The sequence below is a fragment of the Centrocercus urophasianus genome, unplaced genomic scaffold (genome assembly GCF_019232065.1).
Source record: "Centrocercus urophasianus isolate 14NV4802_14NV808 unplaced genomic scaffold, USGS_Curo_1.0 seq_1015, whole genome shotgun sequence".
Classification (NCBI taxonomy): Eukaryota; Metazoa; Chordata; class Aves; order Galliformes; family Phasianidae; genus Centrocercus; species Centrocercus urophasianus.
This window is the reverse complement of record NW_024884160.1, coordinates 1-14,992: the sequence shown is the minus strand read 5'-3', so window position 1 is coordinate 14,992 and position 14,992 is coordinate 1. Positions and strand designations below refer to the sequence as shown.

At 59.6% G+C, this 14,992-nt stretch overlaps 1 protein-coding gene across 1 annotated transcript; it reads right to left on the bottom strand.

Moving 5' to 3' along the window:
* Positions 1-743: 743 nt before the first annotated feature.
* On the bottom strand, positions 744-14,961 carry LOC122166964 (cyclic AMP-dependent transcription factor ATF-7). Its single transcript, XM_042831128.1, has 10 exons — positions 14,821-14,961; positions 12,935-13,053; positions 10,598-10,732; positions 9,542-9,699; positions 7,075-7,174; positions 5,864-5,977; positions 4,928-5,074; positions 3,954-4,151; positions 2,729-2,837; positions 744-1,738 (listed from the first exon to the last, which is right to left on the bottom strand). Exons 1-10 carry the CDS (start codon positions 14,867-14,869, stop codon positions 1,527-1,529), a joined length of 1,341 nt encoding a protein of 446 aa, XP_042687062.1. The 5' UTR covers positions 14,870-14,961; the 3' UTR covers positions 744-1,526.
* Positions 14,962-14,992: the final 31 nt, after the last annotated feature.

Below are 14,992 nucleotides of genomic sequence, written 5' to 3'. Positions count from 1 at the left end.
GGGGGGCAACGGGGGGGGACGGGACGGGACGGGACACCCGACCCGGAGTGCCACAGAGCCCCCAATTTATGGCTTTGGGACGCTGCGCCCCCCTGGATGGGGGGAGATGCCCGCGTTTATCCAACGCACCCATTTGTGGTGCCCGGAGGGCTGGGGTCCGCTCAAGGCACGTGGAGATGGGGAGGGATTTGGGTTGGGGTCCGGGCAGCGAGGTCCCCTATGGGGTGAGGCAGTGACAGCGCTGCCACGAGGACACGGGGGTCGGGTTGGGAGCTGGAAAATCTCTTTTGGGGGTCGTGAAGTGAACCCGGAGACACTGAGATCTCAGCTGTGCCGCCCTGCAGAGCTCCGGGGCAGAGCCGTGGCACTGAGGGTCCCGGGGGGCACCGGGGGGCACTGCGGGGTCGGGGCGGCTGCTGCTCCGGCTATGGGGAAAGCGAAGCAGCTCCGACTGTTTTCCTCCATCAGTTCCTGCGTTCCCATCGCGTTTCGCAGCTTGGAGGAGCTGCTGAGCCGCCGTCAGCGCAGCGCGGCCCTCAACCGATCTGGGAAGTGGGAGCAGGGGAAAAAAAGAAATGGGCTGGGTTGGAAGGGAAGCACAGAGCTGCTCGTCAATGGGAAAACAACCCAACAGCGCTTCGGGTTCTGCTGCCCCGAAGGAGCGGCGCTGAGCACCGAACTCAGCTCCAAAGTGGCAAAGTGCGACCTGAGGGGAGCTGGGGAGGGGGGCGGGAGGGGGGGGGCACAGAGCTGTGTGTGTTTTGGGGGGGGGGGGGTCCCAGAGGAGCCCTTCGCTTCCAAAATACCGACTGCATCCCCAATGCTCGCACAAGGAGCCCTGGAAGGGAACCCGTAGCTCTCGGTGCTGGGTCGGCTCTTCTCCGCTCAGCTCCGGGTCAGAAGAGCAGAACGCGACCGGGATGGAGAGGGAAAAGTCAGGGCAAACCAGCGGCATCCCCCCCTCCCCGTGCTCCCACCCCCCTCCCCACCTCGGAAGAGGCAACGATGCGTGATTTAAGGCCACCAACGCGAGGTCGTCGCGATCCTCGGGGCTGGGAGCGATGAGGAGCGCCGGGTTCGCCCTGCAGGAAACCCACAGACATCGCAACGGGGATCCCGGCGCGCTTCTGAGCTCCGAAATCCGTCCCCGGTGAGCAGCCCGAGCTCCATCCCTTCAGCAGCAGCTCTGCTCAGTCTCAAACAGCGCCGGGCAGCGGCAACGAAACCTCGCGTCCTTTCCACCCCCCCCCCCCCCCCCCCGGGGCTTTACTTTGCTGGGAGCGGAGCTTTAGTGTTCACGGGAGCCGAAAGCAAAACGTCTGCAGGTCGGCTCACAAAGTGCGGCCGTGCGCCTTCGGGTGACGCACGCGGGGCCGGGGGGCCGCGGTGCAGCTTCGGAAACCCCAACAGCCGCCCTTCGCTCGAAGCAAAGAAAACCAAAGCCCAAATCCGCGCCGTCCCGCGGTGGGGGGGAGGGGGAAAAGGAGGGGGAGGCGGCCGCGCTCAGTCCTGCGGGGCCACGAGCATCATCTGCCGGCAGACTGCGACTGTGGGGCCATGATGACGTGTGGCTGCAGGGCCAGCTCTGTCCTTTGGTTCGCCATCTGCGTCAGCACCGACGTGGCCACGGCTTCGGCCGCCGAGCGGACGCTGAGGCCGTTGGGGGACGCGGTGACGGAGCTGTGCTGGATGACGGGCGCGGGGGAGCCGGTGGGCTCCGAGCTCTCCTTGGGGCTTTCTGCTGGGAGAAGGGAAAAGAAAATGGAGGAGAAGCGGCTGGGGAACCATTTTGTGGTTTTGGGATCTTTAAGGATCCTTCCAACCCGAAAATCCCATGGCTCTGGGACCTTTAAAGACCCTTCCAACCCAACCATCCCATGGATCTTGGACCTTTCAGGACCTTTCCAACCCAGCCATCCCATGGTTCTGTGATCTTTAAGGACCTTTCCAACCCAACCATCCCATGGTTCTGTGATCTTTCAGGACCCTTCCAACCCAACCATCCCACACTTCTATGTCCTTTAAGGACCCTCCCAACCCATCCTTGCTGTCATTCCATGGTTCTGTGATTCCTGAACGCTCACCTCCCAGCCCAGAACTGAAGGGCTGAGCCCAACAGGAGCCACAGCTCCACCCCAATCCCCCCCACTGCTACAACTGGGCAAAAGGGAGTCAGCTCTGGAAATGAAGCTGATGAGGGTCTCAACGTAACACTGCCATGGGAACTGGAAAGTTGGGAAGGGAATGGAGGGGGAAGGGGGGCAGAGTCCTCCAAAGGTCTCTGCATAAAATGCGATGAGGTAAGAAGCAGCCAGGCAGACTGAGAACGAAATAGGTGGTATAAAAACTAAGAGGAAGGAAAGGAAGAAAATGGGAAGATAAAAACAAGGCCTTCAGCTTCCTGAGCCACTCTGATGTCACAGGGAAGGAGATCTGGAGCCCCAGGATGTCACTGACAGAACCTGCCCGTTCCTGACCCTGCTTTCAGAGCAGAGATGGGTTTTAAAGACATGAAGAGCTCTGAGTGCTGCCCGGAGCTGCTGGGTGGGTGCCACGTCCCCCAGCACGGGGACAAAAAGGCCACACGGAGGGGTGAAGCTGCACGTGGAGAACAGCAATCAGGAGGAGACGGGGCAAAGCCTGAGGTTCCCAAAACCACAAACCCCTCCTTCTGCGGTCCCTGCTGTGGTTCAACCTCCCGGCAGCAGCAGCAGCAGGCGGCGCTCACCAAGATAGCCCTGGGTCTTCTTCTGCAGCGCGGTGACGGGGCAATCCTTGTGAGCCAGCAGCAGCTGCTTCAGCTGAGCCACCTCATTCCTCAGCAGCGTCACCTCGTTCTGCGATTGAAAGACAAGGACGTGTGGACATGTGGACGTGTGGACATGTGGACGTGTGGACGTACGGACACGTCGCTGCCAGCTCGTCCTGCGAGCTCAACGCTTGGCATCGAGCTGCAGACGGCCTGGGGACACCAAAGCTTCCGGGTGGGGGGGATTTGGTGGCCAAGCCACGATGGGAGAGCTCTCCTGAGCTGCCCCTCGCTGTCTCTCCCTGCCCGACCCTTCCTGAGCCCCCACAACTTTCAGGTTCGCTGCCCTCCAAGCTCCGTGCAGCAAAATCACTGCCCTCTATGGAAAGGTTTGGAGAAATGGCTGAAACTCCGTCAGTTACGCTGCAGAACTGCCCTAGGAAACAGTTTCTAGAATTACTTTGGGAAGAGAATTCAATGCCACGATCGGTGCTACTGAAAAAAATTCCATTCCATGAGTCGTGGGCAAGCAGTGGGAGAAAAAGCCCAGGATGGACACGAGTTTGGTTTTTGCAGACCAATCGCAGGCCAACGCTGAGGGCATTAATGAGGGGGATAATTGCAAAAGGAGAAAGGTTCCGTTCAGCTGTTTTTAGACCTGCTGCACTTCTGCAGGCAGGAGGGGAGCAGCCAGAAAGACTCAATTCTTCACAAAAATCTGTGGCTGCAGCTGCAAAACCTCCTTGCTCAGCCCTCTGCCCCATGAAGGGAACTGGGACTGCTGTGCTGTGCTGACCCTGTGCCAGCAGAGAGCTCCCACCTCCAGAAAGCAGATTTCCATCCTATAAACACGGCTGCTTTCATCCCGTCCCCAGCAGGAGGTGCTCTGTGCAGCTCCCCCCAGGGAACCATTGGCTTTCTTGGCCACTGGAGCTCACTGCTGGCTCATGGCTGATCACCGGTCAGCTGCTGGTCAACCTTTGGCCAACCAGGGCACCACTGGCCTTCAGGGCACACAGCCCACCAGGTCCTCCTCCACACGGCTCCTTTCCAACAGCTCAGCCCCTGACCTGCACTGATACGTGTGGAGTTCACAGCAGCACCCGAAGGCATTTTCTCTGCAGCACGGGGACGACGTTCCCTCCGCGGTGACACCGACCCGGAGCGGCCGGGCTGAGCTCAGCCTTACTGGTTACACACTCACGCTCAGCTGGATGTTCTGGGTTGTGAGCTCCTCGGCTTTCTTCTCTAAGGAAGACACCCACAGCTTGCGTTTCTGCCGGCAGCGCGAGGCAGCAGCTCTGTTCCTCTCCAGGAAACGCTGCCGGCGCTCGTCGGGGTCCTCATCGACCGTCCGCCTCCGCCGACCGCCGGTGCTGGGAGTGGGTTGTGCAGGGGAAACCTGGAGATGGGGAGAAGAGATGCTGAAAGGGAGCACGCAGCTAACAGAGCGCGGAGCAAGCGCTTCCCACCAGGCCTGGAGGAGGAGATGCGGGATCTTGGGGCTGGGGGAAAGAGGGATCTGGTTTGCAGAGCGGGCTGGGGAGGAACGGAACCACGCGTTGTCTCCGCTCGGGGTCCATAACCACAGGCAGAGCACAAACAGTGGTTTCTGAGTGGGCAATTTGCTTTCAAGATTAATTTGCTTTCCATTTTCTCCAAATGCCTTCAGCCAGACGCGCTCTCGGAGGCAACGGGAAGATTTTGTAGCTCCACACCACATCCCAGGCTCATTTCAGAACAAAGGAAACGGCGGGGAGGGTGCGGGGTCCCAACCTGGTGGGCTCTGCCACTGCGGCTGCTGGGCTGTCAGGCAGCAGATGGACATTAAAACTTTTGGAAGGCGCTGCAACTGACAGAGCAGGTGGCGATGCTGATGGAGGGCTGGCATTTGGTGAGCTGGCAGGAGCTGCCGGAGCTGATTGCCTGAGAGGGGAGCGTTTAACCCTCGTAACCGAACGGGGAGAAGGGAGCAAAATATTCTTTCAGAACTGCAGCCCTTGTCAAGCAGATGAACGCCTCGGTGGAGTTTTCTGCCTGGTGGCGTTCGAGAGCATCAGTGCCGAAGCAGCGCTGGAAAAACAAAGCTTTTAAACCGTTTTTGCAAACCAGGAAGGTGTGAGGTTTGCTCCCCTGAGGCTCAGTAACCCCCAGCACCGGGGCTGGGCAGCAGCAGACCTGAGGCTGAGCTGGCGATGGAGCGTCGGGGTGCTGGACGAGGATCTGGCTCTGCTCGGGGCGCGCCGTCACCATCGTGCTGGCTGTGCCCACCACCAGGCCGCTGCCGTTCAGCGAGGAAGACGCCGTCAAGCTGGCCTTCAGCCTCTGCCAGAGGAGAACAAAGGACATCAGCCACCCCTTCCCCGCTCTGCTGAGGCTTAATGCAGCTCCTTTCCCACCCAGGGAACTCAGGTGACTGAGGAGTGACAGCGGCCGTTCCAAACCCAAGTGAAGCCACCATCACCGCCTGGCTTGGCTCGAGGCAGCAGCTTCCAGCTCAGACAGGTGCCCGCATCCCCAAACTGACACAGTGCCCACATGGGGATGGGATGGGGATGGTGGAGGGCCTCCTTTCATCCCTTGAGCATTCTGAGATATCTCAGCCATGGTGCAGCTCTGCCCGTGAGCCCTGCACACACTTGGTGGTGGTGTGGAACAGCACAGCGCTGCCAGGAGGCAGATCTGTACCCCCCCCCCCCTCATTCTGACCAAAAAACAACGGGGTTTCGCTGCCCTTTGTTCTAAAATTGAGGTGTTTTTTTCCTCACAGACCTTCAGTCGAAGGCTCTGCACAAAACCCATTACCCAGACCCTCGGATTGCAGCACAGCATCCCTGCTCTTGGCTCCGCCATCCCCAAGCCCACCTCCAGCCCATCTGTTACCTTGGATGCAGGCAGCAGCTCTGCACAGACGACGCCAGGCTGAGCTGCGTCCCACCAGCACCGAGTGCCCACCCTGCAGGCCAGAGCCGCAGCCCCTCCAACACCTGATCCCAGCACAGAGCAGCACTCTGACCTGATTTCGGAGCTGCTCTTTGTAAAAACCAAGGGGAAAAAGCCTTCCTGCAGCGGCCAGCGCAGACGGAACGCTGCGGGCACGCGTTGCACACTCACCATTTTGGCTTCTGAGTGCACGGGGAGACCCGACGGGGAAACGGAGCCACTGCTGCTGATGGGCGGCCCGGGAATGCCGGGAATGTTGGGCACGATGGAGACGGGCCGTGCCAGCTGACGGGGAGGAACCGACGCAGCGTTAGGAGCCGCGGTGCCAACGAGCCCCGCAATCATTCCCCGACCGAGCGCATTTATCAGCCCTGACAAATCTCGGCGTTTAACTGCCGCCGTTTATCAGTGCTGCTGTCAGCCCAGGGCAGCAGCCGCCCCTTTGGTGGCCACGGTTGCTGGTGAAGGATTGCCCGGCAGCAGCAGCCCCACACCTCCCTCCTCTCCCCATCCCTGGGTGGGAAGAAACGGAGCGCTCCGGTTCTCGGCAGCGCTGCAGAGCTGCAGCAGCACCGGGGGCGCATTGAAGCGTCTCCTGCTAAGTGAGGAGAGCTCTGCCCTCACCACGGGGAAAACAGAACCTGCACTTGCGTTAGCACGCCGCTCAGGTCCGCTGTTGCAAAGCACTGCAGCCCCAAAGCCGTGCCTGCAGGCAGCAGCACGGCGCAGAGAGCTGCGTGCCCACGAGCGGCGCGGGGCTGCCTGCTCTGACACCGACCTCCCCTCAACCTGGGGCGGCTTTGGCTGCGATTCGCTCCAAAGCCAAAACACACAGCGGGATCCGTGCCTGGGGGGGAGGTGGGGAAGCTGAGGCTCTCGGGGGGGCTCAGAGCTGCTCCTGAGCTCTGCACCACGGGTAATTCCCCGCATGCAAAAAGCCCAGCATGTGAGGAGAACATTTGCACGGCACTCTGGTGATGCAGGGGCAGAGGGGGGGGCGGCTTTGCTGGCCTGCAAGGAGCAACACGTTCACTGCAAGCTCGGATGGTTCCGACTGCAGCACGCGGCTCCAAATGGGAGCGGTAATCGGTGCCCCTGCAGCTCCCAGCCTCCATCCACGGCGCGAGCCATCTGTCTGGGCACGGCTTTGTTTTTTCTCCAGACTGATTGCCCTCTAGTGCGATCGCCGCGTTACTGCTGCCTTGCCAGAGCCGCCCCCCCCCCCCCACCAAAACCCACCCTCCCCTCCTGCTTCAAGCCTTATCTTGCGCAGGGCGGGGAGATGCACTTTAATTTCTGCAGCATGGAAGCGCCTTGGCAGGGGGAAAAGCGCCGTCCCTCCCTCCCCTCCGCCTCGCAGAGCCGTGCTGCGTTTCCCTTACCGATATCACAGACGGCATCTGCATAGGGGGGCCGGGCAGGACAGGCATGGTCTGCCCGTTTGGCAGCTGCACGACGAGCGGAAGGGAACCTGTGGGTGACCTGCAAAGACAGCGCGGGGCTCGGGGGTTATTTGGGGCCGGCGTCGTCCAGGCAGCACGAATGAACTGCGGGCTTTCCCCTTTCCGAAGGGCGCTTTGTGAACTGAGGAGTGCGGAAGGTGGGGTGGAGGCGATGGGGACGGAGCCTCATTGCTACAAATGAAAACAACCAAGGATTTTTTTTTTTTCCACTGCAGATTTCGCTTGGCTCAACGGGCTCTGCCTCCATTTCACTCCTCTCACTCCATTTCAGAGCGCTGCGCTCAGGCGGTGACCGTCCTGCACAGGGAAAGGGGGGGTGGAACGGAGCAAGCGATGGGGAGAGGAAGGAAAACGACCCTGGAGCTCCTCCTGCTCGGCGCAGCCGGGAGCAGAACGGTGCAGAGAGCAGCAGGGAGGAGAGCAGAGCTGCCCCCTCCTCCCAGCACAGCCCAGGGGATGGGGGATGGATGGAGCCAGCGTGGAGCGACGGCGGCGTGGGGGGAGCGGGGTCAGAGAGGGGGGCTCCGCGCGCCCATAACTCAGGCTGGAATTTTTAAGGCTGCCCTGGGAACGCCAACGCTCGGCTCTCATTCATTTCTATTGGGCATCCCAAATCCTCCAGGCTGCTTTGAAAATCCCAGGCTAACAAGGCGAGCTGTGGGGAGGTCACAGCCCTCCCCTCCATCTCTGTCACGCTGACAACCCCCCCCGGGCCCGCGGGGGCCCCATTATGGCTGCAGCCAAACCCCCCCCCGTGGAGCTCTGGGATGGATCCATCCCTGAGAGCTGCAGAGGACACAAAACCCCACTGAAGCCCAGATTGCTCCAGTTTGATTTTCTCATGTCTCCAAGCGAGGGGGGACTCTGCACCAAACAGCCTGGGTTACAGGCAGAATGCAGGCAGAACAAGGGCAGAATAAAGGAGGGTGGAATGCAGGCAGAATGCAGGTGGAACACAGGCAGAATAAAGGTGTAATGCAGGCAGAATGCAGGTGGAAGAAGGGCAGAATGAAGGTGGAATGCAGGCAGAATGCAGGCAGAACAAGGGCAGAATAAAGGTGGAATACAGGCAGAATGCAGGTGGAACAAGGGTAGAATAAAGGTGGAATGCAGGCAGAATGCAGGTGGAAGAAGGGCAGAATGAAGGTGGAATGCAGGCAGAATGCAGGTGGAAGAAGGGCAGAATAAAGGTGGGATGCAGGCAGAATGCAGGCAGAATAAGGGCATCTCCCGAGGGCTGCAGCCAGCAGTGAGCTCTGAGCTGATGCTGGATCCAAGTTGATGCATGGATCCAAGTTGAAGGAGGGAAGACTGAGGTTGGATGTCAGGGGGAAGTTCTTTAACAGGAGAGCAGTCAGGCCCTGGAACGGGCTGCCCAGGGAGGCTGTGGATGCCCCGTCCTTGGACGTGTTCAAGGCTGGACGGGGTCCTGGGCAACCTGATGTGAATGTGGATGTTTGGTGGCCCTGCTGGGCAGGAGGTTGGAACTACGAGATCCTTGAGGAGGATCCCTTCCAACCCGGGTGATTCTGTGATTCTGTGGATGCATCAAGGGGCAAAAAGGGGCAGTCGATTGCTGGGCTGAAACGAACGGCTCCCATGGCAGATGCTGAGCGTGCAGGAGGGCAGAGGGTGGAGAAGAGGCTCTGCTGCAGAGGCAGCGGCTGTCTGAGAAAATCCCATTGCCACTACAGACACAGACAGCTTCCTACGGGTGGCTTTGCTGAGCTCTCTGCTCGGCACCAGGCTGCAAAGGCAGCTTGGGAGTCCCCAGACACCATCAGAGCTTTGGTGTGCATCAGGGCTGGGCTCACGGAAAGGAGCTCTGCAGAGAAGGACCTGGGGGTCCCGGTGGCAACAAGGGAGACCGTGAGCCAAAAGTGTGTCCTGGTGGCTGAGAACACCAATGGTGTCCTGGTTGACCAACGATCGACCACAACCAGCTGTGTGCCCTGGTGGCCAAGGAGGCCAATGGCTCCCTGGGGTCACTGCACAGAGGTGCTCCCCACTCTGCTCTGTGCTGGGGAGGCCCCATGAGGAGCACTGGGCCCCCAGTTCAGACTGGGAAGTGCTGGGAGAGCCCCACGGAGCGTGCAGAGCTGTGGGAGCCCAGAGCACCTCCTGGTGGAAGCTTCTATGATTCTGTGTTTGGGGATTAATTTCTCCCTGCAGTGAGATCCGCCTCGTTTCATTACACTGCAGCAATTAGTTCCTGCCTCCTGCACTTCCACCCCATTCTGCTTTTGCAATGAGGCCCTTATGCCCAAGCAGCCGCAGCACCTCGGATCTTCTGCCAATCAAGGAACTTCTCTGGGTCCCTAATTACTGCTCGGGAAGCATAACAGGAGGGAAGCCTCGGGGCAAGGAGTCCGTGCTACAAACTCACCCGAGCTGCCTGTTGGATGGCGGGGCCTGGGTGATGACAGAGGTTGGGGAAGGCAGCGTGGGGTGCAGGGGGTCGTAGCCCAGGTGCAGGGGCAGCGATCCGGGGCGCACGATGGTTGGTGTTGGTGTGGAAATGATCACAGGCTTGGGAGTGATCTCCTAAAGGTGGCCAACAGACAAAAGGAGACACGAGGTTACTGTTCAGTTATCAACTGGAGCTGTGAGATCCTTTCCAGCTCAACCATCCTATGGTTCCATGATCTCTAAGGACTCTTCCAGCCCAAACGCTCCACGACCCCATGATTTACCTTCACCCAAACCTGGCTGCCTGTTACAAGCTGACAGATCAACACGGTGGAAGGGCAAAACAGGAGTACAGCAGCGAAGGGACCAGAGAGAATGGGATGGCATTACAAAGGGAAGGCGCTCACTCATCTCTGAGCTGCACAAAGGAGGGATCTCCAAACAGAGACCCTTCCCCAGCAGCAGTCAGCCCTTAAATGGGGTCTAAAAGTGGTGCAGCCAGGCTCCACCTCTTCTGCTGCTGCACTGCCTTCACCTGTGCTCCCAGGGCTGCCCGGTTCCTTTCCCCAGGTGCTCAACCAGTGGGTCAGGCACGGACTCAGCAGTTCCCATACTTTGCCCCTTCTGGTTTCCCTTTGATGGCTCTGAAACTTAAGGCACAGAACCTGAGGCACAGAGGGGCACCATTTACCCAAACTGATTGTATGTCACTGCAGGGAATGGGGCACAGAGATTCTGGCTCTGGGAAGTCATCCCCTCTGTGATTCACTGCTCCTCTCCTGCTCTGACCACCTGCTGCCCACCCTGGGGGTGAAGCTGCACCGCTGCACTTCATCCCCACCTGAAGAGCATTCCTGGGATAGGCAGGAAGCTTCTCTTCACCTCCACGTGGAGATTTAAGCGTGTTTGAAGAGCGGCGGGGAGGGAAGAAGCGATTCTCTCTCTTTCACAAACAAGATGAGCCACAGTGGTACCCAAACGGGGCGAAGCTCTGCTCTGTGCAGCCTCTGCCAGGGCTGGGGGTCGGACGTACCTTCTCCTTGCTCTGCGGTGACCGTGGGTTGGAGGCAGGGCTGTCAGGGGGGGACGAGTCCACCTCCACCGGCTCCTCCTCCTTTATTTTGATGTCTGGGGTGGAGGGCAGCGACATGTCCAGGGCTGCGTTGCTCTGCGGAAAAACCAGCGATGGATTGAGAGGACAATGAGCTCACATCGCCTGCCGAACGGCCGCCCGTTCCCAAAGGAAGAGCTGCAGCTCTGAGCTGCCAAATTATTATTATTTATTGGTCCTGAAACAGCAGCTGGGAGCCCGAGGCGGAGAGCGAAGCCGCGCCGGCCCCGTGAGCACACAGCCCCAATGGCACCTCGTGCTGAGAACACAGAGCTGATTCTTTGCATCCCAGGGCTCTGCGGAGGAAAGCAGGTAACAAAGCCCTGAGCCACAGAGGGCACCTTCATCCGCAGAAAGAGCTGCAAAGCGTTGTATAAATCAGCCTGAATTATTTTACTGCCCGATTATCGAAAGCAAACAAAGAGCCATGCAAGTTATTAAACATCCAGGGGCTCCCCATTAAAATGAAACCCGACTGCATGCCCACAGATGGCAACACGCCGCCAGCCTGGGCTCCTGCAGTGCCACGTGCCCCATTTCAGCTGATGGGGAGCTGGTGGGGATGGGAAGAAGGTGACAATGGGGGGGGACACGAGAGAGAGGCTGCTTCTGTGGGGCTGGGAGGGAACGGAGTGGGATGGAGCTGTGGGGTGGATTCGGATGGAGAAGCCCCTGCACTGAGCGGCAGATTAAGGGCAGAAATGCCCGTAACTCAGAGCTGCTCTCCATCCCCCATCCCTGCTCGGCAGCCCAGCCCGGCCCCTAACCCACACCTCCTCCTCTGCTGCATCTGAAGTCCTCTCCAGGGAGGGAAAATTGAGGCAAAAAGGTAAATCTGTGCCTCTGGGGCTGCTCTGGCGCTGATTTACACCGGAGCTCGTGGCCACGTACCTGCCCTGCTAAGCAGAGATGGGAAGCACAAAGGAGAAGGGATTAACATTGCAGGCAAATTTCGAACCACTTAAAGTGCCTCCAGGGAAGCTCCCGCTGCTCCCATGGTTTTAATTAAGGCGCTGCTGTCGGACCACCCTTGGAAACAGAGGACAAAACCCTGCAGCAGCCGTGGGGCCGCCGGCAGCCAACGCTCTGAGCATCGCAGCGATGCAGCAGCAGCTCTGGGGGGGCAAACAGAGGCAGCGGGGCTGGGGGCTGAGGGGTGCGCAGAGCTTTTTGGGGAGGGTCAACGCGTCCCCTCCGCCCAAACCACCCCCTGAGCTCGGAGCCGCCGCCGTTCTCCCGACTGCTGGCGGAAATATTTTGCCTGCGGCCGTCCTGAAGAGCCAAACAAAAATTAAAAGGCAAATATCCGAGAGCTGAAGGCTGCAGAGCAACGGGAGCTGGGTGGTCTCCCCCCGTAAAGCGAGCGGCGAGACTGCGGGCGGCTGAGCCACGCCGACCCGAAACCGCAAACGGGGCGCAGCCTCCAGTCTGAGCTGCGGAGAACAAAAGGTGCAGAGGGGAGGAAGGCCCGCACGGCCCCGCAGCGCTGAGCGGAGATGGATGGGCGCTGCCAGGAGCAGAGAGAGGCACTTTGCAGCGCTCGTTCCCAATTCCTCCGTCCCCCATCTCGGGGAAGATTTACGCCGCTCTGCTCCCGCGGTTTATTTCCGAGCAGCGCCGCTGACTGCGGGCGGACGGACGTCCATCCATCAACCCCGTAAATGTATGTGGCAGCCTAAGAGCCCCGCACGCAGCTGTGCTCCTCCGATCCCTGAGAAGGGAGGGGGGGGAGTCGTCCTTAATGAGCTGCTGGCTGATGAGATCCCGCCGTCCTTCAGCCCCGGGGTGGCGGGGGCAGCTCGGATCGATGCCGCCGGCAGCCAAGGGGGCTCTTTGTTGTTAGCGCAGCCCCTCCTGCGCGCAGCCCCGCTCCCCACCGCAATGCACCGCGCTGTGGATGGTGCTGCGTGAGCCCTGCCCTGCTCCTTTGTCGGGGGGACCCCAGAGCTGCACCTCTGGGGAGCATCGTTGGGGATCCGACACCCGGAGAGGTTCAGAAAGGATTCTGCTCAGATCCCGGAGCCCCCAGGGTTGGTCCTTTCCACCCCGATCCGCGCGGTATTTGGGATTACCGCCTCTTTGCCCTTTGGAATGAGGGAATGAGAAACCCTTCCAACCCGCTCTAAACGGGGCTCCCATCACACGACTGGCAGCCAGAGTCGCCCCACAGGAAAACCCCAACATGGGCACAGCAGGACGTCCTGCCCTCCAGCACAGCTCCCCCAGCCCGGGCTCCCAGCGCTGCCTTTCTCCTCTTGCCTTTTTCTCCTCATCCTCGGAGGCTTTCTTGAACTCGTGCTCGAAGGAGCTCGCCAGCTCGTTGAACAGCCCCACCTCCTCGCAGTTCTTCAGGAACCGAGTCGGCGTCGGGGTCTGATCTGGGGGGGCAGCACAACAACACCAATTCACACCGTGCCCCCCTGCGCCCCTCCTGCACCCCCCTGCTCAGCACAAAACCTGATGATGTTTTCCTGGCCTGTCCCTCCCAACCCGGGGTTCTGCCCGTCCTCGGGGGCAACACCGGAGGGCAGGAGTGGGGTTGGTGTCCCCAAAAAGGAGCAGATCCCAAAAGCACAGAGGGATCAGAGGAGGAGGAGAAACCCACCAGCAGCAACCCGCCTGCACGGGACCCTCCTGCACTTTCCAGCACAAAGGGGGTCCTTGGGATGCTTCCCTTGAGCCGTGGTGCATTCCACCCTCCCTGCCTCATTAAGGTTTGTTCATTAAGCACGCTTTGCTCGCCCACACCTCTCCCCATTAAGCCCACGACCTGCTCTGGCTGCAGATCTCAGTGGGATGCTGCTTCTGCAGCGTTTTCAGGGCTCTGTTTGGACCATCAGCATCGCTCACCTGATGCCACAAAGCACCAGGACTGCCCCCAGCCCACCACCTCTCCCATCCCAACCTCCAGGAACTGCCCAGAAGCTCCCAATTCCCATTTCAATCAGTCCTCGCGTGGGGAGAGCTCTGTTCCTTCTGACCCTCCTCATCCTCACTGCAGTGTTTTGGTGTGGGTGAATCCTGCCGCTCGTTAGCACAAAGCTAATGAGGGAGGGAGGAAGAAAACCCCGGGACAAAGCAGTTCGTGAAGTGTTTTGTGCTGGCGTCTCAGCCACGACTGTGTGCACCTTTGGGAGCTGCAGAGATGAGGATTTGGGAATGGAACCACCTCATCTGTGCTCCCATCCCCTCCCAGCCAACATGGATGGGAGTTCATAGAGGAAAAGCCACCCCCCCCCCTCCTTGCAGCCTATTTAGCAAAGGAGAACTGGCCTGAAGGAGAACTGACCTTCAGGAAACTGAGCCTGCCTGCAGCCCCCACCCCAATGCCTTCCCCATCAGCTCCCATGAGGCTGATCCCACATGGAACGAATTCTCCCCATTTTGGGTCCCTTGGGGTCCAGCCTCAGCTCTCTTAGGACCTCATCCACAGCCGCCAACCCCAACCCAACCCAACCCTGCACCCCTTACACCTAAACCCTAACCCTAACACTAACCCTGGCTCACAGGCTCACAGCAATCTGAATTGCTGCTTCCCCATCAGCCCCAAAATGGGGCTGGAGATGGATGTGGGCTGAGCGCGTCCTTCCCAAGGGCTGCAGAAGGGATTTCCCTGCTCTCAGCCCTACACAAACCCCCAACCCATAGGAGACCCAAAAGAGGATCCCAGCGAAGCAGGAGAGCATCAGTAAGCAGCGATGCTCTGCCGCCAGACCCCGATCTGTGCTTTCTTTTCCCCGTTCCATACGGGCTGTGCTGACCCTGCAGCACTCGGAGCTGTTTGGGTTTACAAAACAAAACCCCCAAAAAAGGAAAAGCCGACGCCTGCGCTGGGGAAAGAGCTTCGCTGTCACATCCTGCACCAGAGAGGAACCTCCGTCCACCCATCACCCCCCTCCAAATGACAAAAAGGGGGGGGAAAACAAAAGAGAGAAGGAGAAAAAACCCAACGCCGCCGTAAAGAAAGCGGGGGGAAAAAAAAAACCAACGAGCAGAAAGTCAGCAGCCTCCGGCTCCGCTCTGCTCCTGATTAAATGCAGATCACAGGGCTTTTTATGGGAGGCAGAGACGTGGCTCGCTGCATCTGCTCCCCAGCATTAATCTTGCAGCCGTGGGCATTAACGCGGCGCGGGGCTGAGCCGTACCTGCCATGATGACCGAGTCGGTGCGCGCCGGGCCGAATTTCAATGTCATCTCATGTTTGTGTTTATGAACTGCCAGGTGGTCCTCGTTTGTAAACCTCTGAAATGAAACGGTTCAGAAAAGGGTGAATAAATGCGGGTTGCGTTTTATGGGACTGGGGATGGGGTGGGGGGT